Here is a 27,961-nt window from a genome sequence, read left to right on the forward strand (position 1 = left end):
CATCTTGGATTCCGGAGTGCTGTGGCGGGTGAGTCGCGTACGCGGTGGCATCTACAGCACTGCAAAAGTAGTGTTCGTGCGTGCGGAAGATCAGAAAGAGTTGGGCGCAGGGGAGTTTTTGCAGAGGGGAGCAGATGTGCGGCGCAAGCGAGGGAGTAGACCGAGGTTGAAGAAAGGTTTATATAGGCTTCGGGAGAAGTAATCAACCGTTGGATGAAGAGATTGTGCGGTGAAAAGGATCTAGTAGATAAGAAGGGTAAAAATGTATTTTTACTAGGATGGAACGGAACAGGCGTTACTGTACGTGCGCCAGGAAAAGCGGAGGACGTGTGTCCCCCACCTGCACGACGTGTCAACGTGGTAGGAATAATGGACCCACAAGGCAGAGAAATCTCGGCTATTCAGGGAATTGAAGAAAATTTGACAAAGGAAAATATGTCGACAAGGAAAATAAAAGGAGAATGGCGACAGGAGTTATTTGAATACTTCGGGAGCCTTTGGTCAGAAACAAGTTTTTGCCCAAATGCTCGGGGGCTACTTCGATGAAAGTAAAAATTTCGACTATGGCAAATATAGAAATTGTAGAGCCTACAACCAAGCACAAGTTCTTGGTTGTAGCCTCGGGGGCTACTCCCATCGGGAGCGCTGTTCGCGCGCCCGAGAGATAAAAAAAAAGAGAGAGAAAGAAGGAGAAAGAAAAAGAGAAAGAATATCAGATGTAATGACAATATAGCGACAAGATGGACTAAAATGTTGAGCCTACAACCAAGCACAAGTTCTTGGCTGTAGCCTCGGGGGCTACTCCCATCGGGAACGCCGTTCGCGTGCCCGATGAAATTTAAAAAGGAAGAAGAAATAAAGATAGAAAAGCAAGAGAGTATATTTCGAGTTATAATTAACTCTACATATACTCCCATCGGGAGAATAATACAAGTCATATTTGACTCGATAAAATGTGCTATTCCAACAGACTGGAAAAGCACTCGACAATATATTCTCGAACGCCAAAGTTGCGATCAATTTCTGAATGCCGCAAAATTGCGAAGGTAAGACCCCGGATCCATTCTCGCTGGGCGTGGCATCGCCGAAGACTCGCGCTCGCTACTTTTATCCGTATCAACGGATACGAAGAAAAATCCTAACGGACGCGTTAGGTACCCGATAAATTTAACTGGGACTCGACAGAATGGTAAGACCTTAAGCGGCACCTGTCGGAGTTTTCACCAGTATCCCGAGATCATGTCCAGGGACGTGATCTTGAAGTAGGTTTTTGCGGATTGCCACTAGAGCAGTTAACTAGTACCTGATCTATCAGATGAACTAGCCCCAATTACCAGTATCCCTGTACAATATAGAAATTTATATGAAGAAATATAGAACAGTTTAAAATTGTCAAATAAAAATAAACAGTGGAGATTTTCCCTGATTCTACGATTCAAGCAAAATCTCGGGGGTATCGACATAGGCATCCCAAATGGGCCTGCCAAAGATAGTACCCGGGGTTTAACGAAGGCCCACTACCCGAAGAATAAGAAGGTTCGAGAGCCCAAGATATATTAAGGAAAGTAGAATTGTAATAGGAAGTGTTGTTTGTAAATTTGGCGGGACGAGTTAGAAACCGTCCCGGACTCTGTAACTTGTACAAAACGAAACCCTCGGCTCCACCTCTTATATAAAGGGGGAGTCGAGGGACGAGGAGATCATCGAATCATTGTTTACGAACCCTAGTTTTCATAATCGTCGAGTACTTTTCGGCTGAAACCTTCGAGATCTACTTGCCCTCTACTTCTAACTAAACCCTAGCCTACAATCCATAGGCATTGACAAGTTAATCCCTTGTCAGCTACGCTTAATTGGGTGTGTCCATTACATCATTCATATAATGATATAACCTTGTTATTAATAACATCCAATGTTCATGATTATGAAACTAATCATCCATTAATCAACAAGCTAGTTTAAGAGGCATATTAGGGACTTCTTGTTGTCTACATATCACACATGTACTAATGTTTCGGTTAATACAATTATAGCATGATATATAAACATTTATCATAAACATAAAGATATAAATAATAACCACTTTATCATTGCCTCTAGGGCATATCTCCTTCACCTCCCACTTGCACTAGAGTCAATAATCTAGATTACATTGTAATATACCTAACACCCATGGCATTCGGGTGTTGGTCATGCTTTGCCCTAGGGAGAGCTTTAGTCAACGGATCCGCTACATTCAGATCAGTGTGTACTTTGCAAATCTTTACTTCTCCATCTTCGATGTACTCGCGAATCGAGTGGTAACGCAGCTTGATATGCTTCAGCCTCTTGTGTGACCTTGGCTCTTGTGCATTGGCGATGGCACCCATGTTATCACAATGAATGATTAATGGGTCCAATGCACTAGGAACCACACCGAGCTCTATAATGAACCTCTTCATCCATACCGCTTCGATGAAGCCTCCGAAGCCGCTATGTACTCGATTCCGTTGAAGACTTCGCCACCGTGCACCGCTTCGAGCTTGCCCAACTTATCGCAAGCACCATTCAATATAAACACGTACCCGCATTGTGACTTAGAGTCATCGGGATCGGTGTTCCAACTTGCATCGGTGTAACCATTTACAACGAGCTCTTGGTCACCTCCATAACAAAGAAACATATCCTTAGTTCTTTTCAAGTACTTCAGGATATTCTTGACCGCTGTCCAGATGTTCCATTCCTGGATCACTTTGATATCTGCTAGTCAAACTAATAGCATGTGCTATATCCGGTCTAGTACATAGCATGGCATACATGATAGATCCTACTCGCCGAGGCATAGGGGATATTACTCATCCTTTCTCTTTCTTCTCGCCGTAGCCGGTCCTTGAGTCTTACTCAAGACCTTGCCTCGGTAACATAGGTAAGAACCCTTTCTTACTTTCGTCCATTCTAAACTTCTTTAGAATCTTGTCCAGATATGTACTCGTGATAGCCCTATTAGGCGTCTTGATCTATCTCTATAAATCTTGATGCCTAATATATATGATGCTTCACCAAGGTCTTTCATTGAAAAACTATTATTCAAATAACCTTTAACACTCGCTTAATAGTTCTATATCATTCCCGATTAATAATATGTCATCTACATATAATATCAGGAATGCTACAGAGCTCCCACTCACTTTCTTGTAAATACAAGCCTCTCCATGACACTGTATAAACCCGAAGTCTTTGATAACCTTATCAAAGCATCGGTTCCAACTTCTTGATGCTTGCTTCAGTCCATAGATTGAACGCTGAAGTTTGCATACTTTGTCAGCATTTTTAGGATCGACAAAACCTTTGGGTTGTACCATATACAACTCTTCCTCAATGTCTCCATTAAGGAACGCCGTTTTGACATCCATCTCGCCAAATCTCATAATCGAAAAATGCAGCTATTGCTAACAAAATCCTCACAGATTTTAACTTCGCTACAGGTGAGAAAGTCTCATCGTAGTCAACTCCTTGAATTTGTCGGAAACCCTTTGCGACAAGTCGAGCTTTATAGACAGTAATATTACCATCAGCATCTGTTTTTCTCTTGAAGATCCATTTATTCTCGACAGCCTTTCGGCTATCGTGTAAGTCTACCAAAGTCCATACTTTGTTATCATACATGGATCCCATTTCGGATTTCATGGCTTCTTGCCATTTGTTGGAATATGGGCTCATCATTGCTTCTTCATACGTCGCAGGGTCCTCATCATTGTTATCTACAATCATGACATTTAGACAAGGATCAAACCAATCAGGAGTGGTACGTTCCCTTGTCGATCTGCGAGGTTCAGTAGTTTCCTCGTTCGAAGTTTCATGATCATTATCATTAGCTTCCTCTGTTGCCGGTGTAGGCGGTACAGGTACAACTTCCGGTACTGCGCTACTTTGATCAACGAGTATAGATTCATCAATCTCATCGAGTTCTACTTTTCTTCCAAGTCACTTCTTTAGTGAGAAATTCTTTCTCAAGAAAGGTTCCGTTCTTAGCAACAAATATTTTGCCTTCGGATTTGTGATAGAAAGTATACCCTATAGTTTCCTTAGGATATCCTATGAAGACGCATTTCTCCGCTTTGGGTTCTAGCTTGTCCGGTTGTAACTTCTTTACATAGGCTTCGCAACCCCAAACTTTCAGGAACGACAGCTTAGGTTTCTTATTAAACCATAATTCATACGGTGTCGTTTCTACGGATTTTGATGGTGCTCTATTTAAAGTGAATGCGGCTGTCTCTAATGTATAACTCCAAAATGATAACGGCAAATCAGTAAGAGACATCATAGAACGAACCATATCTAAGAGAGTTCGATTACGACGTTCGGACACACCGTTTCGTTGTGGTGTTCCCGGCGGTGTCAATTGTGAAAGTATTCCGCATTTCTTTAAATGCATGCCAAACTCATAATTCAGATATTCACCTCCACGATCAGATCGTAGAAATTTAATCTTCTTGTTATGTTGATTTTCTACTTCACTTTGGAATTCCTTAAACTTCTCGAAAGTTTCGGATTTATGTTTCATGAAATAGATATACCCATATCTACTCGTATCATCTATGAAGGTTAGAACATAACGATAACCACCGCGCGATGCTACGCTCATTGGTCCGCACACATCGGTATGTATGATTTCCAATAAGTCGATAGCTCGTTCCATCATACCGTAAAACGGAGTCTTAGTCATTTTTCCCATCGTACATGCTTCGCATCTATCAAGTGACTCAAAGTCAAGTGATTCTAGTAATCCATCAGTATGGAGTTTCTTCATGCGTTTCACTCCAATATGACCAAGACGACAAGTGCTACATATAAGTAGAATTATCATTCAATTTAATTCGCTTAGCATCAATGTTATGTATATGCGTATCACTACTATCGAGATCTAACAGAAATAAGCCATTCTTTTGTGGTGCTCGACCATAAAAGATATTATTCATAAAAATAGAACAACTATTATTCTCAGACTTAAATGAATAACCGTCTTGCATTAAACAAGATCCAGATATAATGTTCATGCTCAACGCAGGTACAAAATAACAATTATTTAGGCTTAAAACTAATCCCGAAGGTAGATGTAGAGGAAGTGTGCCGACAGCGATCACATCGACTTTGGATCCATTTCCAACGCGCATCGTCACTTCATCTTTCAAGTAGTCTTCGTTTATTCTTTAGTTCCTCGTTTCGAGTTACGTATATGAGCAACCGAACCAAGTATCAAATACCCAGGTACTAGAACGAGAACCAGTGAGATAAACATCTATAACATGTATATCGATATACCTTCTTTCTTCTTCTTGACAAGGCCGTTCTTCGTATCAGCCGATACTTGGAGCAATTACGCTTCCAGTTGTCCCTTCTCCTTGCAAGTAATAGCACTCAAGCATCGGGCTTAAGGCCGTTCTTAGGTTTCATAGGAGGCGTGGCAGCTTTCTTGCCACCCTTCTTGAATTTTCCCTTAGACTTGCCCCTGTTTCTTCAAACTCGGTGGTCTTGTTGACCATCAACACTTGGTGCTCTTTCTTGATCTCAATCTCTCGCAGCTTTTAGCATGCCAAAGAGTTCGAGTAACTCCTTGTTCATGTTCTCGCATATTGTAGTTCATCACAAAGTTCTTGTAACTTGGTGGCGTTGATTGAAGGACACGATTAATCCCCAGTCCGTTAGGAATCACTATTCCCAAGTCACCGAGTTTCTTCGCATGCCCGGTCATGGCGAGCATGTGCTCACTAACGGAGCTACCTTCTTCCATCATGCAGCTCGAAAAATTGTTTCGATGCTTCATAGCATTCCACGGCCGCATGAGTCTCAAAAATAGTCTTCAACTCTTTCATCAACTCATGAGGATCGTGGTGCTCAAAACGTTTTTGAAGATCGGATTCCAGATCGCATAAGATGGCACACCGAACTTGAGAGTACCGAGTTTTCCGAGTCGCGTAAACAGCTTTTACTTCATCGGTTTCAGCTTCGCAGGAGGGTCACCTAGCGGTGCATCAAGCACATATTGAGATTTCCGCCAGAGAGGAAGATCCTCACATGACGGAACCAGTCGGTGAAGTTGCTACCGTTGCTCTTAAGCTTTTCTTTCTCTAGGAACTGGTTAAAATTAATTGGGGACGCCATCTCTACAACATATATTTGCAATAGTTTAGACTAAGTTTATGACAAATTGAGTTCAAATTTTAATTCAACATAATTAAAAATCTAGGTGAACTCCCACTCAAAACAATATCCCTCGCATTGTCTTAGTGATCACACGAACCAAATCCACCACACCATAGTCCGATCATCACGAGACAAGGTGTAATTTCAATGGCGAACACTCAAAGTGTTCATCATATCAACCATATGATTCATGCTCTACCTTTCGGTATCACGTGTTCCGAGACCATGTCTGTACATGCTAGGCTCGTCAAGGCCACCTTAGTATCCGCATGTGCAAATCTGTCTTGCACCCGTTGTATGCACTTGTTGATTCTATCACACCCGATCATCACGAGATGCTTCGAAACGACAAGTCTTGGCAACGGTGCTACTAAGGATGAACACTTTATTATCTTGAGATTTTAGTGAGGGATCATCTTATAATGCTACCGTCGCGATCTAAGCAAAATAAGATGCATAAAAGGATTAACATCACATGCAGTTCATATGTGATATGATATGGCCCTTTTGTCTTGCGCCTTTGATCTTCATCTCCAAAGCACGGACATGATCTCCATCATCTTCGGGCATGATCTCCATCATCATCAGCGTAGCGTCAAGGTCAATGGCGCCGTCTTCATGATTGTCCTCCATGTAGCAACTATTACAACTACTTTGAAATTCTACTCAACATGAAATTTAAAGACAACCATAAGGCTCTCGCCGGTTGCCACAATACAATAATGATCATCTCATACATATTCATCATCATATTATGGCCATATCACATCACCAAACCCTGCAAAAACAAGTTAGACGCTCTCTAATTTGGTTTGCATATTTTACGTGTTTTAGAGTTTTCGATATAGATCTAATCTACCTACGAACATGAACCACAACGTTGATACTAATGTTGTCAATAGAAGAGTAAATTGAATCTTTACTATAGTAGAAGAGACAGACACCCGCAAAGCCTCTTATGCAATACAAGTTGCATGTCGAACGAGGAACAAGTCTCATGAACGCGGTCATGTAAAGTTAGTCCGAGCCGCTTCATCCCACTATGCCATAAAGATGCAAAGTACTCAACTAAAGATAACAAGAGCATCAACGCCCACAAAACCATTGTGTTCTACTCGTGCAACCATCTATGCATAGACACGGCTCGATACCACCGTAGGATAACGTTGCATAGAAAACAAAAATTTTCCTACCGCGAACACGCAATCCAAGCCAAGATGCAATCTAGAAGACGGTAGCAACGAGGGGTTATCGAGTCTCACCCTTGAAGAGATTCCAAAGCCTACAAGATGAGGCTCTTGTTGCTGCGGTAGACGTTCACTTGCCGCTTGCAAAAGCGCGTAGAAGATCTTGATCACGATCGGTTCCGGCGCCACGAACGGGCAGCACCTCCGTACTCGGTCACACGTTCGGTTGTTGATGAAGACGACGTCCACCTCCCGTTCCGAGCGGGCAGCGGAAGTAGTAGCTCCTCTTGAATCCGACAGCACGACGGCGTGGTGTCGGTGGCGGTGGAGAACTCCGGCGGAGCTTCGCTAAAGCACGCGGGAGCTATGGAGGAGAGGGGGCGGCTAGGGTTTGGGAGGGGTGGCCGGCCACTTGAGGGGGGCGGCCAGGTTGTGGCTTTGGTGTGGCCGGCCCCCTCCCCTATGCCCCTCATTATATAGGTGGATTCCCAAGAGTTGGTCTCCAAGTCTTCGAATAAGACCCGAACCAAAAACCTTCCATAGGGAGGGGAAACCTAGCCTAGCTAGGACTCCCACCAAGGTGGGAGTTCCACCTCCCATAGGGGGTGGCCGGCTCCCTAAGGGGAGTCCACTTGGGACTCCTCCCCCACTAGGGTTGGCCGGCCATGGAGGTGGAGTCCCATGTGGACTCCACCTTCCTTGGTGGTTTCTTCCGGACTTTTCTAGAACCTTCTAGAACCTTCCATAGAACCTTCCGCGACATTTTATTCACATAAAATGACATCCTATATATGAATCTTATTCTCCGGACCATTCCGGAACTCCTCGTGATGTCCGGGATCACATCCGGGACTCCGAACAAATATTCCAACTCCATTCCATATTCAAGTACTACCATTTCAACATCCAACTTTAAGTGTGTCACCCTACGGTTCGTGAACTATGCGGACATGGTTGAGTACTCACTTCGACCAATAACCAATAGCGGGATCTGGAGATCCATAATGGCTCCCACACATTCAACGATGACTTTAGTGATCGAATGAACCATTCACATACAATACCAATTCCTCGTCTCCTGACAAGTACTCTTTACTCGTACCGTGGTATGTGGTCTCTTATGAACTTATTCATATGCTTGCAAGACATTAGACGACATTCCACCGAGAGGGCCCAGAGTATATCTATCCGTCATCGGGATGGACAAATCCCACCGTTGATCCATATGCCTCAACTCATACTTTCCGGATACTTAATCCCACCTTTATAACCACCCATTTACGCAGTGGTGTTTGGTGTAATCAAAGTACCTTTCCGGTATAAGTGATTTACATGATCTCATGGTCATAAGGACTAGGTAACTATGTATCGAAAGCTTATAGCAAATAACTTAATGACGAGATCTTATGCTACGCTTAATTGGGTGTGTCCATTACATCATTCATATAATGATATAACCTTGTTATTAATAACATCCAATGTTCATGATTATGAAACTAATCATCCATTAATCAACAAGCTAGTTTAAGAGGCATACTAGGGACTTCTTGTTGTCTACACATCACACATGTACTAATGTTTCGGTTAATACAATTATAGCATGATATATAAACATTTATCATAAACATAAAGATATAAATAATAACCACTTTATCATTGCCTCTAGGGCATATCTCCTTCAAGGGGACCCCTAGAAAACACTTTGGAGAACTATGGAAAATTGCCATTCCCCTTAAGATCAGGGTGTTCTTATGGCAGCTGGTTGGGAAGCGACTTCCATCTCGCAACAATATCCGTCAGACATAGGGGCCTTCCACGGGTAGGTGTGCCTTGTGCGATGAGTGGGAGGATACGAACCATATCTTCTTTACTTGCTCTTTGGCAAGGTTTATGTGGAGCATGGTACGGGAATTACTAGGCTGCTCCTGGAACCCTTCGTGTACAACCGATGTTTTTAGATTCCTCGAGGGATGCTTCGGGCAGACTAGACACGTTCTATCTATTTGTTGTGCGGATCTCCTGGGGTCCGTCCGGAACATTAGGAACAAGTTTTCAATCGAGGGCAAGTACCCTTCGCAACCAGCTGACATCATATACAAAATGTCCATGTACTTACAGGTGTGGAAGCCAGTGGTTAGGAGGCAAGATAGAGAGGCGCTGGAGATAACATTGGACGGATCCGCTCTCTTCATGCAGCGGTGCGAGAGGAGACGACACCATCCTGAATCTATCTCCCCTTTGTATCGTTAGTGTTCTGTAGGTTGAGCTTATGGGCTCTTGGACCTGTTAAGCATGTGGTTCATGTTTTTTCACTTTCTGTTTGATGGGTCTTTGCCCCCTGGAACTCTGTTGTGTGGAGTGTGGAGTTGTTCGGATCTATGATGTACTCTGTCGTGTGTGGTTTTATTAAGTTAAAGCTGGACTCATCTCTTGAGCCTACTGTCTACAAAAAGGAAAACTCTTGAAATAAATCATACAAGTTTGTAAGCATAAATCATATTTGTACCACAAGCTTGTCATTCATGATTCAAAATGGATTTTCAAATATATTTATTAGAATATGCTATGTGGGATCTAGTTTTATGATTTTGCCACGAGGAACACACTGGTGAAATACATTTTGGTTTGGAGAATGGGAAAGCATTACGTTTTCAGTTTTCAGAATTGGTTCGCATGAGCCTAAAATCAACCATATTATTACTTATAATATATTTTTTCCACGTTTTTCATCTAAGGAAAGAGAACCAATTTGGTGGAAGTTGGGTGTGCCCAACTGCCCACAACCTCCAAAACTTAGTACAAGCGCCATCAAGCAGGGTCATTACGGACATGCCGTTTTGGCTCATAGGTCCACATTTCATAAAAAAATTAAAATATATTTTGAAATTTCCAAAAGGTTATGAAAAAAAACATAGATGTACATCGGACATGTCCACATACAAATAAATTTAAAGAAAAAAGACATTTTCTGTGGGGTGTGCAAAAAGACAAAAACGAATCTGGTGAGAAGTTATTTTGGAGCGCCGAAAATTTGCCTTTTTACACAAATCATAAATAAATTCATTTTTTCGCGAGACTTTATACATGGACATAGAATGTTCAGATGTACAATTAGAATTATTTTTCATATTTTTTTTACATTTTGAAACATGATTTTTGAGCAGTGACCCGTGGATACATCTACACCTATGAGCTAAAATGGATTTCCACGTCATTACTAGCTAGACTACTCTCCAATGTTATCATGTTCCACATATAAAATTTCATGCTCTAACCCGTCCAGGCAAAAATCCAATCTATTGGAAGAGACTAGGCGATTATATTCAACGTACACCTCCCTCACGTCTAGTCGTTATTTCAATCTTGTGGTTAGCTAGCTAGTATTTAAACCTAGAACCTTGTAGGTCTAATACTATATGAAATTGCATGCTCTACCAATTCAACCAAGAGAAAAATCTACTACAAGATACCATGCAATTATATGCAATACCATAGGCTTAACATTTTGAGGAAATATAAAGTAGCCACAACTACCCAAATGAAGGTAAGAAACTCACAACTTTTGGATATGAAAAGTCACATAGTCACATATATTGGGAAAACGGTTGGACCACCCAAAGTTGTTCGTAATCCTAATATCAAATTTGAGCTTCGTGGGTTCCACGAATAAGAGCTTATGTGACAAAAAGCCGAATGGGCATTGCATATTTACTCCTGAGTCCTAACCTAGATGTGGGTTGAACCCGACCAAAGTTCGACCTAGCATACAATTTGCAACCTTTCGATGTAGCGGTGTTTTATCTCGATTGTAATGTCCATGCACCGCTTCAACTCGTATAGTGCGCCATCACCAACCCTGGCCATGCATGTCCGCTCCATCACGAGTCGGTGAGGACGTGAGATGATGTCATCAGGGTGGAGCTGCACCAGCAACTACGTTTCCTTTGGACTATCGATCCTCCTACTCACCATCCATCCACCAACTTTGTTGCTGCCTTGTGGCACGTTTTCACCTACAACCAAACTCGTAACTATGTGCGCTAATGTTAGGATTTTGAAGAAGTAAGCCTAACTCATTTGTTTAGGAAACTAGATGTACAACAGAACCACCCAGGCTCAGGTTCAAGTCCCGAGTGATACATATTTGAGTTCTTATTATTTTAAAACAAAACACTGTGTATTTTTGATACATGCATTTCACCTCATCAATATAGATACATGTATCATTATTTTTGAATGATATTTGCCATAATCAACCAATATTGGCAAGGGGAATTTATTTGGAGTTGTTGATTTTCGGAGGCGACTAACATTAGTTGAGACGCGACTTTGTTACTCAACTTAAGGTGCCTCTTATGCCTAGCGTAGAGTTTGTATTGCGCTTATTGTTTGTAGCTAGTTGTAGCCGTGTTAACTTATTTTAGAAGAGGAAACGATTTCTCTCTCTTGGATTGGGGAATCAGTTTCGTATATCGTTGAAGAGGAAACGTTTTCTAGACGGACTAGGTCGGGGATCTCCTGTCCATAAACACCGCGCGTAGGCATGTAGCTGCTCGCTGCCCTGAAAAACGAGGTAGCTGCTCCTTCAACCTAGTTTCATCCCCTGTGTGGACACATCGATCTGTCGGCGACATCCTTGCGCCATGGCACCGGCGAGCAGTAGCACGTGCGCCGAACCGCCGCAGCAGCAACAGCCGCCACGCCGCCTGGTCTGCCGGCTCGTGTGGGAGGACGCGGCGACGGGAGGCGACGGCGGCGCGGTAGATGCGCCTCTCCTGGAGTCCGAGCCGACGGCGGCGACGTCCTGCTGCGATAGCCATGCCGCTTACATGTTCTGCATGACATGCGGTCACGTATGTCCTCGATGAACCCCTTCTCCGTATGCAGGAGTTTCTCCTGTTTCCTAACTTTCTCGTACAGTACGATTCTACGAACTAATCCGCATACATTTTTTGTTTGTTTGCTTGTAGACCGCTCTGACCCTGTTCGGCGCTTTTGCGATCTACGTGCTCTGCATCGTGCACCATTAACACGCTCGAGCGATGATTCCTGTAGTGACGAGGTTCCAATGACGATGTATGCAATTAAAACAGATGAGATTGTATGTCCTTTTTTTTTTTCTTTGACAAATCTAACTCTTTGACCAAACTAATGCCTCAACTAATCCGGATGAAACTACTTCAAAACCTAACCCAAAATTCAACGCCAACGAAAATAGAGACAAAATAGTGTAGGTCGCCATCTGGCCTTTCCCGGGCCAAGCAAGGTCACCTAGCTAGCCGCAAAGGTAGATCGGTGCTATGACACTGTAGAAAAACGGCCATTAGTACCGGTTCTAAAGGGGTTTTAGTACCGATTTTGGAAATGAGCTTGACTCCATCCTCGTTGGCGCCGAAGTTAGAAATAGTTTCACCAAAGGATAGGTGAGGCATTAGCCAAAGGGCTAAATTTATCAAAGTGATAATATGTCTCTGTATATATTGATGATTTAAGTTCTCTAGACAGAACTTGCGCTCAACTTTTATGGTTTTTTTCTTGGAAATAACCCATGATCTGTATTGACAGTTATAATTAGCAAATAGCTACGGCATATAAGTTTTACATCAAAGATCAACTGTCAAGGCTGATATGTGCAGATTTCCATTGTAGAGTAAGGGCATCTCCAGCGCCTCGATGCAAACAGACGCACCTTGCAGACGAAAAATGGGTCAGCGGCCTGACACAAACGGACGCACCTCACCGGTGAAAAATGAGTCTGCACTCCAGCCCAGCAGCACGGCGTAAAATGATCAGACTGTCTGCGGGGACGCAAACTTGACCCAAATTTACGCCGTGAATGCGTATGCACGGACACAACGCGTGACCTTGTCTTCCTAGGCGGTCTTGCACGTCAGGGACATCGAAATCGAACGCTTCCATTCGCGTTCCCCTCAATTTTGTTTTTGCGCCGGAGCAGCCCAAGCCCCAGGCCGAGCCCAACTACCGCGGAAGAGCAACCGTTGGAATGGCAACTGTAGCGATCGAGGCGTCTTACCAATCACAGGAACCGCCGCGGAAGAGCAACCGGTGCCCTCTTCTATTTATGCGACGCCTTCTCGGTTCCGGGAGCATCGATATAAAATTCGTACGCTTCATCCGTGATGCCAATCTCCCACCGGACGCCGAAATCATCTATGCGGGTTTCCTTGCCATCCGACTCCGACATGCCAACACCATGAGCAACCTTTTCTTGCCATCCGACTCCGACAGCTAAGGCAAGTCACTAGGATGGCGACATTGGTGGGAAAGGGCTCAAACGCTGAGTAGCTCAAGCTCCCCATCGAGCGAAGCCAATGCCGCCGACCAGGAGGTGCACGATGCCATAGCCAACAACCAGGAGGAGGAGGGAGACGCCATCGCTGATGGCTAGGAGGAGGAGGAGGAGGAGGAGGAGGAGGAGGGAGAGGATGAAGATGCTAGGTGGGCACGGATGGAGGAGGAGGAGGCGGCGAAGAAGAACAAGAAGGCGAAAGCCCGAGCGGAGGCAGAGGCGTAAGAGGCGCAGACCAACGACGAGGGAGTGGAGGAGGAGGATTACTCGAAGGACGACTCGTTGGATGAGGAGAGGGAGACACACTCGTCGGAGCCTACTGACTCATCTGAAGAGGTGACGAGCAGGAAGCGTCGCCGTGATGATGGCTCGGAAGGGCCTTCCAAAAGCAAGAAGTAGATTATTGTTTCAATGTTTCAAATTGCTCCACTAAAGTTTGTAATTATTTCTATGATTTGAAACTTTATTTTCGCAGTTTGTGTGGTTATTTTTCTTCAAACATTGCACTATTTTGGTCCAACCAGACCAAATTGCGTCATGCGGCTAAGGGCACCCCCAGACGCAAACGATTAGTCCTAGTCTGAAGGCCTATTTCGCGTTCGCGGTTCAACGCAAACGGACATGCGCGGTCACTTTTGACATCCAAAATGCGTCGGGCTGCTGGAGATGTCCGTTGTTCAGGTTTAGATAAAGGTCATCACAGGAAACTAAGAGCATCTCCGTTGAGGCTCCAATAATAGCAACTCCAATAGCTATTTGGGGGAAAAAACGCTTTTTTTTTAGCTCACACTCGTGCACTCCAATGATAGGCGTTCGTGTTTTCGAGCCCATAAAATCGTCGGCAATCCTACGTTGACCCTTTGGATGAGACATGAATTAGGCGCGCCGGCACCCTGTGACACGTTGGATTTCATATGCGGGGCCCGCCTGGCAGTCACTAGCCCCAAGACCCTACTTCTATTCCCCAATTCCCTTTCCCTCCTGTCCGCAGCTTCATTTCTCCTGCCCACCTACCCAGCTCCCGCCCGCTACTCCAGCTCCCACCCTCCTCTCCAGTGCCTTCTCCGCTGTCGCTGTTGCCGACATGCCTCCGAGGAAGAAGGTGATTGCAAAGGGGCCGGCGAAGCCGCACAAGGTTACATTCAAAGAGAAGCCGACATCAATGCCGTCGGAGGAGTGAACTGCCGAGATGGAAGCCCAGTCCAGCATGATGAAGGCCATAAAATAAACATCCAACATCGCATTGGACAAGATGACACAAGATGCAAAGATCTTGATGGCAGATATGTGGAACATGGATCCATTGGCGCGACCGTGGCATGAGGTGTACCGCAAGAGAATCGGCAAGGAGGTGATGACAGCCCAAGCGGCGGTGACATTGGCGCCCATGCCGGTATCGCCAACAACACCAGTCGTGGAGCAGCCATGCGTGATCGACACCCAGCCGCCGGTGATCGACGCTTAGCCGAATGTCATGAAGGTGGCCCACCGAGGATCCTATTCCGAAGACTCGGTATGTGCCATTATCTTCGACAGCTTCATGAACCTCTTTGGACTAGGCTTCACCATCGCGGCCAGAAGGGGGCCTGGTAACGGCTGCTGCAAGCTGTGTGGTAGCCCGGAAGATGCGTCGCATATTTTCTTCACTTGCTCTACGGCGGTGTTTGCCTGGAGTGTTACTCGCCAGCTGTTGGGGTGCAGCTGGTGCCCCGCCAACTTTGCCCAACTCTTTGCTATCATCTCTAGTCTGTCGGGTAGATTTAGACGATGTGTGTGGTTGCTTTTCATTGCTCAATCCTGGGTCCTTTGGCTTTTTAGAAACAAGATGACCATGGAGTCAAGGTTTATGAAACACCCGGCTAACATTATCTTTAAAACCATGCTGTTTCTTCAGATGTGGACGCCGCTGGCAAGACCGATGGATCATCCGTGGATCAATCACGCGGTGGCAGAACTAAAGCTCCTGCACGACGCTACCAGTCCAAGAAGGCCTGATCAGACTGCTTGAGGCCTCTCCTTCTCCCTAGTGCGTTTAGCTGCCCGTGTGGCGTGCGTTGTTGCTCTTTATCTTGGCCGAAGCTGTAGTGCCGCAGCATGTATGATTCTATCTTTGTTGAACCTGAGGACTTTATTAATTTAAAGTCGGGCATTCGATGCCTTTTATCTAAAAAAAACTAGGCTTCACCTGTGTTTCTACACGAGGCTCCGCCACGGCTTGACTATGATGCTCTTTCGCTAGGTCTTGTGTCGATGATGAGCCGACGCGAAGCTTGCTCGCTGGCGGAGTTGGAGGTGCAGCAATACCATCCCCCCTGGGTGACCTTAGCCCGCATTTCCCCCAATCTCTTCCTCCACCCAGAGTACGCTTGGATGAGCCCAGATTCCCAATCCCCTCCGCCACCACCTCCAAACCCCTCCTCCGAGTACCCGCAGCCGCGTTGTTCTTCCTCGCCTCCATCCACAAGCACCGCCAGGGTTAATCGCCAGGCCGGTGTAGACAACTGGAGATGAATGCACAGACCATTGACTTTCTGCTCCTAGTTGAGTTCTGGCTGGCCATTGCTTGAGGTTACTGCAGTGCCTTAGAAACTTCTTCGATCCGATAGAGTTCTTTATACTGTTAAGAAAAGGAGCTGGTGCTCTTCTTCTGCGGCAACGGTAAAGAATGTGTCCTTGGTAGTTGCGGTAAAGTACAACGGCTTATATCCTTATTGTGTTATGTAACTTGTATGCGTACCAACTAGGTATTGCTATGTTTATAAATACAAGTAATGTATTTCTATGGAACATACATTGTAAAAAAGGGGAGTTTTTTTTAAGATTTAAGTTCCCTATGTGGTAGTGGGATTTAGATTCGCAAAGAAAAAGGTACTAGTAGACTCATGAGTAGACCCTCGCTGTCCAGTAGAAATATAGATGCAGAGAACAGCGTAAGACGAACCGAAACAGAGCAAGAGGATGACAGGCCTAGTCGCTCCATGTAGTGCTGCTTCTTAATTAATCGAAACAAGGATAAGGACAGGAAACCAAACCTTCGTGGAAACTAAAGCGAATCGGCAAAGGAAAAAGCGGTTGCCACTTGCTATGACAGAGGAAACAACTGCCTCTGTCGGTCTTCTTTGTTAGTGTTTCTACTCCAGTCGCTACTGCGAAACAAAACTCTCTTTCCCCTCTCTATCCATGCCAAAATTCTACTAGCTCCGGTAGCATCTGCCATGGGAATACCTTCTTTCTTCAGTTGGCTCGTGTGCAAGTACCCAAACATCGTCTCCTCTGCCTACGAAAGCGATGATGATGACGACGACGATGACGAAGAAGAAGAAGAAGGCGATGACACTGCCAAAGAAGAAAACAACAGCGCTGACAAAGAAGACGAACATGATGGCAAAGAAGAAGATGGTGAGAAATCATCCGCGACCGGTTCCAGTGAGGAGCGCATCATCTTCGACAACCTCTACCTTGACATGAATGACATCATCCATACTTGCTCCAGCCCGAAAAACAGAAAGGTAACAAAGACGCATCTCCATCCATGTCAGTCTGCTTAATTATTCTGGTGGGTCTTGAGTTGGCCTTTCACTTGCATCTCTGCAGTTTTTGTCGCACATGGTTGAGTACATAGATGACTTATTCTGGATTGTCAGGCCGAGGAAGCTCCTTTACTTGGCAGTTGGTACATACATACATGGATCTTCTTCTCAATTTAGCAGCTTCCTCTTTTCAAATATGGATCTGCTTTTAAATAGTACATGTGGCAGCCAAAAAGGGCGGTCAGACGGTGGCTCTCGCGACCACGCTTGCGTGACCCGCGCGGCCGCCGCCGGCCAGATCCCCTCACTCCGGCCACCCCCGCGCCCGTTGGGACCAGATCCTGTCTCAGCGCAGGTCACTCCTCCACCCCTGGCCGACAGTTTGGTCCGGGAGATGTGCTCCAGCGGCTCCGCGCCGGCTGCCCCTGTTGCATCGGCAGCTGCAGGCGATGTCGGAGACGAGGCTGCGGAGCTGGCGCCCGCTCCACCGCCTCCCGTTCCACCTCCTTTGGACCCCTCCACCGACGATGAAGAGGAGCTGGCCCCTCCGGTGCTGCCGGCTGCTTCGACCCTGCCAACCGAGGCAGCGCGCAGCGCTGCGCCTGGAGCTTTTCCTGCGCCCGGAGCTCCTGCTGCTGGCGACCTGGTGCTCTCTCCGGATGCGCTAGCCGCCCCATCCCAGCTGCCGGCTCCCGTGGGGAATGGGGACCTGCTCGCCCTTGCTGCTCCGGCCCCTGCGCACTTGCTGCCGCCTCCTCCGGATAAACTCCCAGTAAACTTCAAACCCACAATTGTCAGTGAGGTTTCCATGGCGACCGTGGAGCAGGCTTGGGAGGAAGTTGGGGGACGGCGTCGGCCGAGGCTGGAGAAGGTGGCTGCTCCCCCTCCCAGGAAGGAGGCTGGGCTTCCTCGCGCCTTCAAGCAGAGGACTTTTGGCCTCTGCTTTCGGTGCTTGTCATCGGACCACTTTGTTGCGGATTGCCGTGGCGATGTCCGGTGCTTGGGATGTGGCCACTCCGGCCATCGCAAGCGGGATTGCATGGCACGGCATCCTGATCGCCCCCGCGCACCTACTGAGCCTCGTCAGCGACCTCTCCCCTGCAGCGGAGCGCCACCAACCCCACCTCCTCGATCTGGTCGCACTTGGGCTTCGGTTGTCGCTCATCCAGACAGCTCTGCGACTGATGGTGTCGTGCCGGTAATGGCCTCTGTTCAGCTGGAGGAGTTGTTGAAGGCTGCCTTCACGGAGCAGGCGACAATGTTGCGATCGGCGCTGCAGGAGTTAGCCTCTGTTCAGCTCGCGGAGTTGAACAAGCCGGTGCGTGTTGTGTCAGCAGCTGACACCGATGTGCCTCCCGCTGATTTGGGGTCGTTGCAGCCTCTCCTTGCAGCCCAGGCGGAGGCGCTTAGCACTGAGCTACAGGCCATGTTCGCTGCTCGTCTTGAGGTGCTGTTCAAGCCTCTTCAAGACATGGTTGCTGTTGTGGAGAGTTGGACTACTCAAGTCTCAAGCCTTTGGGAACCTACGGAAGCTATCAGGGGTAGCCAAGCTCTTGCCAATGATGAATCTGCCCCTCCCGTTGTGGTCGATGGTGAGGATAGTTGTGCGCTCGATGTGGCTGGTTGCTCAGCTGAGTTGAGTGAGATGGTGCAGACGGATGTTGATCCACCTGCCTTGGACAAGGTCATGCTCGAGATGGTTCTCCCAGGCGTGCAGGAGCAAGACTGGGCTCAACCTGGCAATGGCATGGTGCTGAAGGAGGTGGATTTGCCGTCTTCATCTACAAAGTTGGATGAGCTCTGGAGCAGCTTCAAGTCCACTGCGCAGCACTCGTTGCTCGATGCACCGATTCAAGTGCAGATTGATGGGGACTCAAGTTGTGCTGGGAGGCGGAGCGGACGTCTGGATAAGAAGAACAAAGACTTCAACATCCCGGTTGCCAAGCGTGCTGAACATAGGCTGGCGGAATCCTTTGGATCTCTTCCAAAGGGATCAGCCCCTAAGAAAGGCTCCGAGGAGGATGTGCAAGAAAAGATGAAGCCTTTTCTGCGGTTATGCAAGACGCCTGCCTCGCCTTTGGCGACTCAGGCAATTCGTGAGTTGGTCCTGGCTAATGTTTAGTCGTTGTCTTCCTTTGGTTAGGCGCAAGTGCTCTTCTTGTTGCGAGAGTACTCTTGAGGTAGCGAAGGCTGTCGTGGTTGGGTATGAAGTGTTTCCAACGGTCCTAGGTCTTGGAACACTTCTATCTGGATCAGACGATGTCCCCTAGCTTTAGTCGGGTGGTGGTTTTCGCCGGTTTTCCTTAATTAACCGCGCTTGTATGGTTTTCAGGTCCGGTTTCCCTTATTAACTGGACCATTTTCCCTCTTCCTATAATGCAATGCGGGAGCTCCCCGCCCTCTGACGAGGTTCCGTCAAAAAAAATAGTACATGTCTGCTAAAATTCTCAGTTGCCTGAAACTCTGCCGCTTAATACTGCATGCTACTTAGCATAAAACTACAGCACGAGTAGCGTGCAATATCAGCAAGAAAAATATGTAACATCAACTTTTGGTATTGCCTCAATCCTGGCTTGGGAAGATCAATTTGCCGAGTAGAGTACAGCTCTTCAAGGCCACATCGTCCTCTTTCTTTTCGTGACAATGTTGTAAAGGCATCGTCAATCTTGTAGAAGCTGTACGAATATTGTAAACTTTTTTTTGGACTTCACCATTAATGAAGTAACAAGGTAGAGGATCATCTGCTTTCCCCTTTAAAAAAAGGTATGCAGGTTATATATGAAGTGAGGAAAGGATGACTGTATATTGATTAGAATTCTAGGCAACTTGTGAGTAAACAATCTCTTCAGATCTTTATTTATTTGTTTTGGATCAAACGCAGATGGTGTTGCCCCTCTCGCCAAAATGAACAAGCTGCGACAGGGTTACTTCAAAACTACCAAGGATGATACAGATTCGGTGAACTCTTAAGTGTATTTTCTTTTCATTTTCCTGCATCTATGGCACGATAAATGTCATAATTCACAAAAATCGTATTGGTACGTCCTTGGATCTAATTGCCAGGAGGTTGAAGCGAAGCTCTTGACAGACATATTCAAAGCTCAAGGGAAGGAGGTTCAACCGCGAGAGACATACGAGTTTGAAGATCCTACTGTCATCATGCCAGGCACAGAATTCATGGAGAGAATATCAGGAGTGTTGGAGTACTACATCCGCCGTCGGATCAGTACTAATCCCTGGTGGAAAGACATCGAGGTTTGACTTTGTTTGTGGGCATTTTCCCCTCCATTTTCACACCAAAACACTGAAATAGAAAACCACTCTCAGTTGTTAAAAGCGTCTAGATTATCTCAAAGCCAGTTTAGTCCACGCGAAGGTGAGGCGAGAAAACACTGAACCACATGCGCAGAGTGAGGAAAGGAGGAGGGAGGGGAGAGGAGGAGGACCCTGGATGGCACTTCTGTTGAAGAGGCGCAACAGCAGATCCAGGCAGGTTCTTTGGTGGAGATGGTGCAGGCAAGGGAGGTTTGAATGGTGCACTGTTTTGTTCATCCCTGCATTGGAATTCTGTCTACCTAAGGCATCTTAATCTGGTTTCCGCGGAAGCACTGCACTACGTTTAAAAGCAGATGTTTAGTTAATAGCCCTGCATTTAGCACGACATGAGGGACACGGCTGTACCAGCACTAAAACACCAGTTCCATCATAACACATTTTATGGTTGTGAGGTTGCTGATTTTGTCTAAAGGTAGGTCATTTCTTGATGAGTTAACAAAATGTCTGTTTCTGAAGGTAATATTGTCTGATGCAAATGTTCCTGGAGAAGGGGAGGAAAAGATCATGTCTTTCATTCGCGCACAACGGAGCATGGAAAGCTATGATCTGAACACTCGTCATTGTATATATGGGCATGTATGAACTTCAACTACACAATGCACTTGACTTTTCTTATCTCAGTTTTTCGCAGTATCAAACTAGATACTTCAAATGTTGACTCATGTCAGCTATATAGTTAATTCCGATCAATTATTGTAGGATGCAGATCTGATAATGCTCGCTTTGGCGTCTCACGAAGTGCATATTTCAATCTTGCGAAAAGTCTGTTACTCCTTGCTCATTGCTACTTCAGGTTTCGGCAAGATCTATAACATGCTTAACCCTGTGATATCATATACAGAAACCGCATTCAACAGAAGAAAGTTCCAAGGGCAAGCAACCCGACGAACTGCATCAGGTTTTGCCTCTTGGACATTACCACTGGAGGGTTCTCATTGTAACTATGCAGATAACACCGTTTACCTTGCTGCAGTTCCTAAACGTATGGGTTCTGAGAGAGTACTTGGAGCTTGAAATGATGATACCAGGTTGGAAACATGACACTGAGAGGCTAATAGATGACTTTATATTTATTTGTTTGTTGACGGGAAACGATTTCATTCCACGGATTCCCTCACTTGAGATACATGAAGTATGTATATGTGATTTTAGATAATAATAATCCTTAAACTTGTCCATTGTTGTGATTGTTTTCCTCATAAATGTTCCATGTGACAGTTTGCAGTTGATCTCCTCATTGAAGTGTACAAAATAACTTTCAACAAAATGGGAGGTTATATTGTCAACACAGAAAAAGTACGTAACAGATGTCAGACTTTCATTTCATCAATGGTTGCCTATTTAGTTGTACCTTCATGTACTTGTGTTGCTACTAAAAACAGATCAAAGATAAACATGCTGCGTACCTCGATGCCTCAAGGTTGGAAAAGTTCTTTCAGGCACTGTCCTTGAGTGAAGAGAAAATTTTCCTTAAAAGATTTGAATTGCGACAGGTATGTTAACATCCTCGTTAACAGTGCCCTTGTGCCAATTAACACTTCTCAATTGTTTATTTTTGGGTTGCTTGCAGAAGTTGCTGTGCAGGATACAACGTCAAGCTGCAGAAAATGGATGGAAGGAAAGAAACTCTGACAATGTGGTAGGATTAACTACAGTCACAAAATAAAGTGTATGTGTGGCGATCTTACGGTTCCTCTATTCAGGAAGAAAGTCCCGTTGGCTCAGACCCAGCTTCGAAGATGATTTTGACACAAGGCAGTACTTCTACTTGCAGCTCTGACAAGTCTGACGTATGTTTTTAATTTTCTTTTTTCTTCTACAAATCAAGGATGATTGAAAACAGCTCCTGATTCATTCCCTATATAGATTTTCTTGTTCTCTGAGAGTCTGTTTGCAGGTTGATCTGAATACCAGAGAGCTCTGGAGAAATGTGAATGATATTCTAAAAAATAGGAATGATCTTTTTAAAAATGGAGCCTGTAGCCATGACAGGGTTAGTGACACATACTGTTATAAATAGTGTTCTTCTGTGTGCAATTTCTCACATCTACTGCAGATAAGACTGGGCACACCAGGATGGAAACCCCGATTCTACGGAGAGAAGTTTGGTGCTGAAACTTCTAACGAAGTCAGAAGCCTGCAGACTGAAATGGTTTGTGAATTTCTTTATTTCTTCATGCAGGTGGAGTCTCGTGAGACATGAGGCTTGGCATGGGGAATTTTACTTCTACATAATGTCCTTTTTCTTACATTGTTTTCCTTTTCTTGTGGAATTCAGGTTCATAAGTACTTAGAGGGATTATGTTGGGTGCTTCAATGCTATTTTGCTGAAGTACCGTCATGGAATTGGTATACAGATAAACCGATAAAAATTAAATGTCTCTATATTTCCTTAAACACTGTAAACTCATGGTTAAGAATTTCTAATTTTTATTACTTCATTTGACTAAAGGACTATTAGATTTCATAACATTCTGATAAGAGTGATAATGGGAAGATCAATAGATTTGTGAAAGACAAGTGCTTTCATTATCTTTCTTATGGTAAACTTTGTGTGTTCTTACAGGTTCTACCCATTTCATTATGCTCCTTTCGCATCTGATCTCAAACTTCTGTATCAATTCAAGATATCTTTCACCATGGGAAAACCACTGAAACCATTTGATCAGCTAATGGCAGCTTTGCCACCAGAAATGCATATCCTGACATGTGCCCTTCCAAAATGTTATAGTAAATTAATAGGCTGCGAAGAGTCTACAATACAGTTGTTCTATCCGTCAGGTAATAAGATAATTTACACATCAAGTATATTTGCTATTCTTGGATTTACATCATCATATTATTGATCAACTTATGTAGATGAAATTCTTTTGTCACCAGAGCTTGAAATCGATACAGATGGGAAACGTTTCTTGTCACAAGTAAGCTGCTCTCGTGCACCAGGACAAACTGAATCAACAGATAATTTCAACCTAAACTGATCAAGTGTCGATTTGCTTAGTATGGCTAAGCTGCACTTTTTTGGGTGCTAGATTGAAGCAAAAAGGACTAAGATGCTAATTTTCAAAGAATAGATTGTTGTAAATCCCAGTGAATAAATTGTTTCAGGGTATTGCAAAGTTACCATTCATAGATGAGAAACTTCTGCTTTCAGCCACCAAAACGGTTGAGAACGATCTCACGGTAAACTTGCTGAACTACTATTGCATAAATTACAAGTCAAAAGTGATGCTAGTTTACCTTTTTTACACACTAGGTGGATGAAATGGGACGGAATACTATTCTGCAAGAGAGGATCTTTCTGAGGAACTCAAACAATCTGGCAAATGATGCAGCATTCGTGGCACTGTCCGACTGCCCGCAGAAAAAGCTTCGTATATCCACCAGGTAACTGAAGTCCGAACTGAACTTATGTAAACTTGATAAACACATTTGGGCGTTTACATTTTCTTCAGAGCAATGCTCAACTGATGCTGAATTTTCTGATTCCCCGTGGCAGTGATATCAGAGGATGGTTATCTCCAGATACTGAGGCTCGAAATATCTTTTTTAACCTTTCACGGGACATCAAAGACGACCAGACGATGCAAGTTCCCTCTAGAGCCTATCATGTTCATGCATTTGAGATAATTACCAGCTCATGTCCTTTCTTCTCGTATCATGTTGTGATGTCTCAGATCAGCAGTGTTTTCCAACCCCGAGGCAGTGAAGCCGATCCCCAGATTGCTGGACAATGTCATCGTGCCTGACAAGGTAGATTGGTACGAAGTGGTACATAATTCTGATTGATTTGGGGCTTCATTCGATCTCTGAATGTTCTGCAGACGGTAACTGAATCTGACATTCCGAAGAGGCCGCTCTGGTACACGTACCCAGGCGCAAGGCCGCCGCCGGTCACCCGCAAGCCAGATAACCTGTGGAAGGCGAGCTCGCCGGCCATGCCGAAGGAGGAGGTGAAGAACGGCGGAACGGGGTGGTTGGGTCGGGGCGGAGGAAGCGTCGTTGCTGTGGCTATCGCCGCCGAGACGCAGCAGATCGGGAGGAGCAGCTACGGGAGGGAGAAAGGTAGCGCCGAGACGCTACCGCAGAGGAGCGGCGGCGGCGGCGGCAGCGGCTACGGGAGGGGTTCCCGCGGGGTGGCCGCGACGCAGAGCCGAGGCGGCAGGTTCGACGGCGGTGCGTACAGCTCCCGACCTGGAGGAGCTTGGGCAGGAGGCGACAGTGTGCAGAGGGAGCCGACGGCGTGGCGGCCGGCGGGGGCGTGGGCGAGAGGTGGCGGCCGTGGCGGTGGCGGGAGGCGGGCAGCCCCGTGCTTGGTAGACCTATTTTTTCTTTGGAATGTGTAAAACTGATGAATCGAAGTTGCCGTATCTTTCTACAGTATAATTTTTAAACGTACTTTAATTTAAAGTAATAAAGATACATGATGCTGAAAGTTTAGCTTCCAAGCAACGCACACAAAGCAAAAAAAAAAAAAAGTACAGCAACAAACACCGGCTTGAGACGCTTGAGACGAAGCTTATCCATTCTCATGCTCATAACGTTGATGAAGAAGTTGTGAAATAGGCAGGCCAGAGAAAGACCATCAATTCTCGACAAATCGTAGTGGCAGTGAACTCCGCCTCTACTTCCGAAGAAGGTACCTGCCTCCTCGCCCCGGGTCGAAAGGCATCGAACCATCAGAAGATAGAACAGTTCACCCTAGAGCACACAAGAAGGATACACCAAATGGGTTGCCAGGAGAAGAATATGGAGCAGGACCAAAACCTCACACACGCTATCCACAAATATCGCCATCCACAACACCGAGCACCCATCATGATGCAAGCTTTAGGATGAAGCCGTCAAAAAAGACATGGCAAAATATGACACTGCTCATGGAGGCCGCAACCGACCATGGTAGAACGCCGCCACCAGGTGCCCACAGGCCACCATTCACCTCCCGCCATCCCAAAGTGACACCTCCAAGGAGGAGACGACGTCATAACGTCGCGCCGCCCAATCCGAGGGATTTAGGTTTTCACCCGGGAGGCCGGGGGAGGAAAGGGATGAGGTTGGACCTCAGCATCACCTCTAAGGAGTGTGCCCGAAGCGCCATTGACGTCGTGACCGCCACCATAGGCCCAAGGTTTCCCCGGGCCAAAGTTCTAGCCCCAAGCAACACGGCTACCCACCAGCTCCGGCGAGGCCTGATCAGGAGGCATAGTGTTGAGAACAACCCATGCACGGGCCACCATCTTCAGATCTAGTCGGAAGCCGACGGGGAAACCCACCGCACCGGACACCACCCTCTCCTCGCCGCCCTGCAAACGAGAAGAAGGATCACCAGCACTGGCACGCCCCTCCTGCCGCCGGAGCGCCGCCACCCTCACCGCACGAGGTCGCCGCCCGAGATGCCTGAGCTTGATAGGTCTCAAACGTATCTATAATTTTTGATGCTCCATGCTTGTTTTACACCAATTCATATATGTTTTTCCTACACTTCGTTGCACTTTTACATGATTTCCAGCACTAACCTATTAACAAGATGCCACAATGCCAGTTCCTATTTTTCTGCTGTTTTGTATTTCAGAAAAGTTGTACAGGAAATATTCTCGGAATTGGACGAAACAAAAGCTGAAGTCAATATTATACCGAAACGAAGACGAAGTCCAGAGGGGGGTCAAAGAGGTGCCACAGGGCGGCCAGACCTGCCCTTGGCGCGGCCTGGCCTTGGCCCGCGCCAAGGGGTGGTGTGGGCCCCCAGGCACCCCACCGACCTAAATCTTCCGCCTATTTATACATCTTCTCGGGAAAACCCTGAATACCTGAACCTCCAGCCACGAAAAGTTCCGTCGTGACCGCCATCGCAGAACCATCTCGGCGTTTTGAAGCTCTTCCCGGCATGCCCGCCACCGAAGTTATGCGTGAGTAGTTCATCCCTGAACTATGGGTCCATAGCATTAGATAGATAGTTGTCTTCTCCATTTTGTGCTTCATGTATAGATCTTGTGAGTTGCCCTACATGATCAAGATCATCCTTATGTAATCCTACATGTTGTGTTTGCTGGGATCCGATGAATATTGTATACTATGTTGATGTTGATTATATATTCCTGTCATATGTTATTTGTGATCTTTCATGCTCTCCGTTGCTAGTGGATACTCTGGCCAAGTGGATACTTGTGACTCCAAGATGGGGTATTTATGGTCGATAGTTGTTCATGCCTCTAGTTTTCTAGGAGAGTGACAATAACTTCTAAGATTGTAGAAGTGCTGTTGCTAATAGGGAGAAAACAATAATATTTTATCCAAGGGTAATTCTAGCTATTGTTTACTTTACACACATTGCTTAATGCGATAATCCGTCGCTTGCAACTTAATACTGAAAGGGGTTCGGACGATAACCGGAAGGTGGATTATTAGTCATAGACGCAGTTGGATTACAGTCTATGTATTATGTTGTAATGCACAATCAAATCTTATAGTAATCATCTTGTCATCTATGGTCGATATTCTATCAATTGCCTAACTGTAATTTGTTCATCCAACATGCTATTTATCTTTATGGAGAGACACCTCTAGTGAACTATGGACCCCGGTCATGTTTCCTTTACACTGATAGATTCATCTACTGCAATCCTGTTATGTTTACTTTCTGCAACATCTCTTTACACTCGATACGTCTAATCTTTGTGTTCAGCAAACCGGTGAGATTTATAACCTCACTGCAAGTTGGGGCAAAGTACTTTGGTTGTGTTGTGTGTAGGTTCCACGTTGTTGCTGACGCCGATAGTGCGCCCTGCCACTAGTCATCTAGCAACACCTTCACAAGCAACGCATTTCTCCTACTGGTCGATTAAACCTTGGTTTCATACTGAGGGAAAACTTGTTGTTGTGCTCATCACACCTTCCTCTTGGGGTTTTCCAACCGCTTCCACAACAACTGCCAAAATGATTGTATGGCGCCATCACCGGAGCACCATCATGATTTCTGGCGCCGTTGCCGGAGAGAAAGAGGATTTCTGCAAGGGGGGTCTCTCATCTCCAATCTCTTTACTTTGTTACAGTTTGCTTAGTTTACTTTACTTTGTTTTGTTTGCTTTATTATATCAAAAAACCAAAAAAATTAGTTTTTTTATAGTCGTCTTTACATCAAAAACATAAAAAAAAATTAGTTACTACTATAGCTGCTATTTTTGTTGCTTAGTTTTAATTTTGCTAAAATGGGTTGTGCTGAAAATACTAAGTTGTTCCACCTGCTCCCGAAGCAGCCTTCTATGAAATTAAACTTGCTTTATTAAATCTTGTTATGAAAGAGAAATTTTCTGGTGTTAGTACTAAAGATGTTGCTTCTCACCTTAATAATTTTGTTGAACTTTGTGAGATGCAAAAATATAAGGATGTAGATGGTGACATTATAAAACTGAAATTAT

At 45.5% G+C, this 27,961-nt stretch overlaps 1 protein-coding gene across 1 annotated transcript; it reads left to right on the forward strand.

Moving 5' to 3' along the window:
- Positions 1-16,800: 16,800 nt before the first annotated feature.
- LOC124696409 (5'-3' exoribonuclease 3-like) lies at positions 16,801-24,892 on the forward strand. Its single transcript, XM_047229141.1, has 22 exons — positions 16,801-17,189; positions 17,275-17,353; positions 20,092-20,168; positions 20,274-20,465; positions 21,003-21,122; positions 21,246-21,308; positions 21,388-21,444; positions 21,520-21,678; positions 21,765-21,842; positions 21,929-22,039; positions 22,117-22,185; positions 22,250-22,336; positions 22,444-22,539; positions 22,603-22,698; positions 22,825-22,895; positions 23,113-23,327; positions 23,427-23,467; positions 23,655-23,729; positions 23,803-23,933; positions 24,046-24,132; positions 24,224-24,299; positions 24,371-24,892. Exons 1-22 carry the CDS (start codon positions 16,896-16,898, stop codon positions 24,890-24,892), a joined length of 2,796 nt encoding a protein of 931 aa, XP_047085097.1. The 5' UTR covers positions 16,801-16,895.
- Positions 24,893-27,961: the final 3,069 nt, after the last annotated feature.

The sequence above is a fragment of the Lolium rigidum genome, chromosome 3, assembly GCF_022539505.1.
Source record: "Lolium rigidum isolate FL_2022 chromosome 3, APGP_CSIRO_Lrig_0.1, whole genome shotgun sequence".
Lineage (NCBI taxonomy): Eukaryota > Viridiplantae > Streptophyta > Magnoliopsida > Poales > Poaceae > Lolium > Lolium rigidum.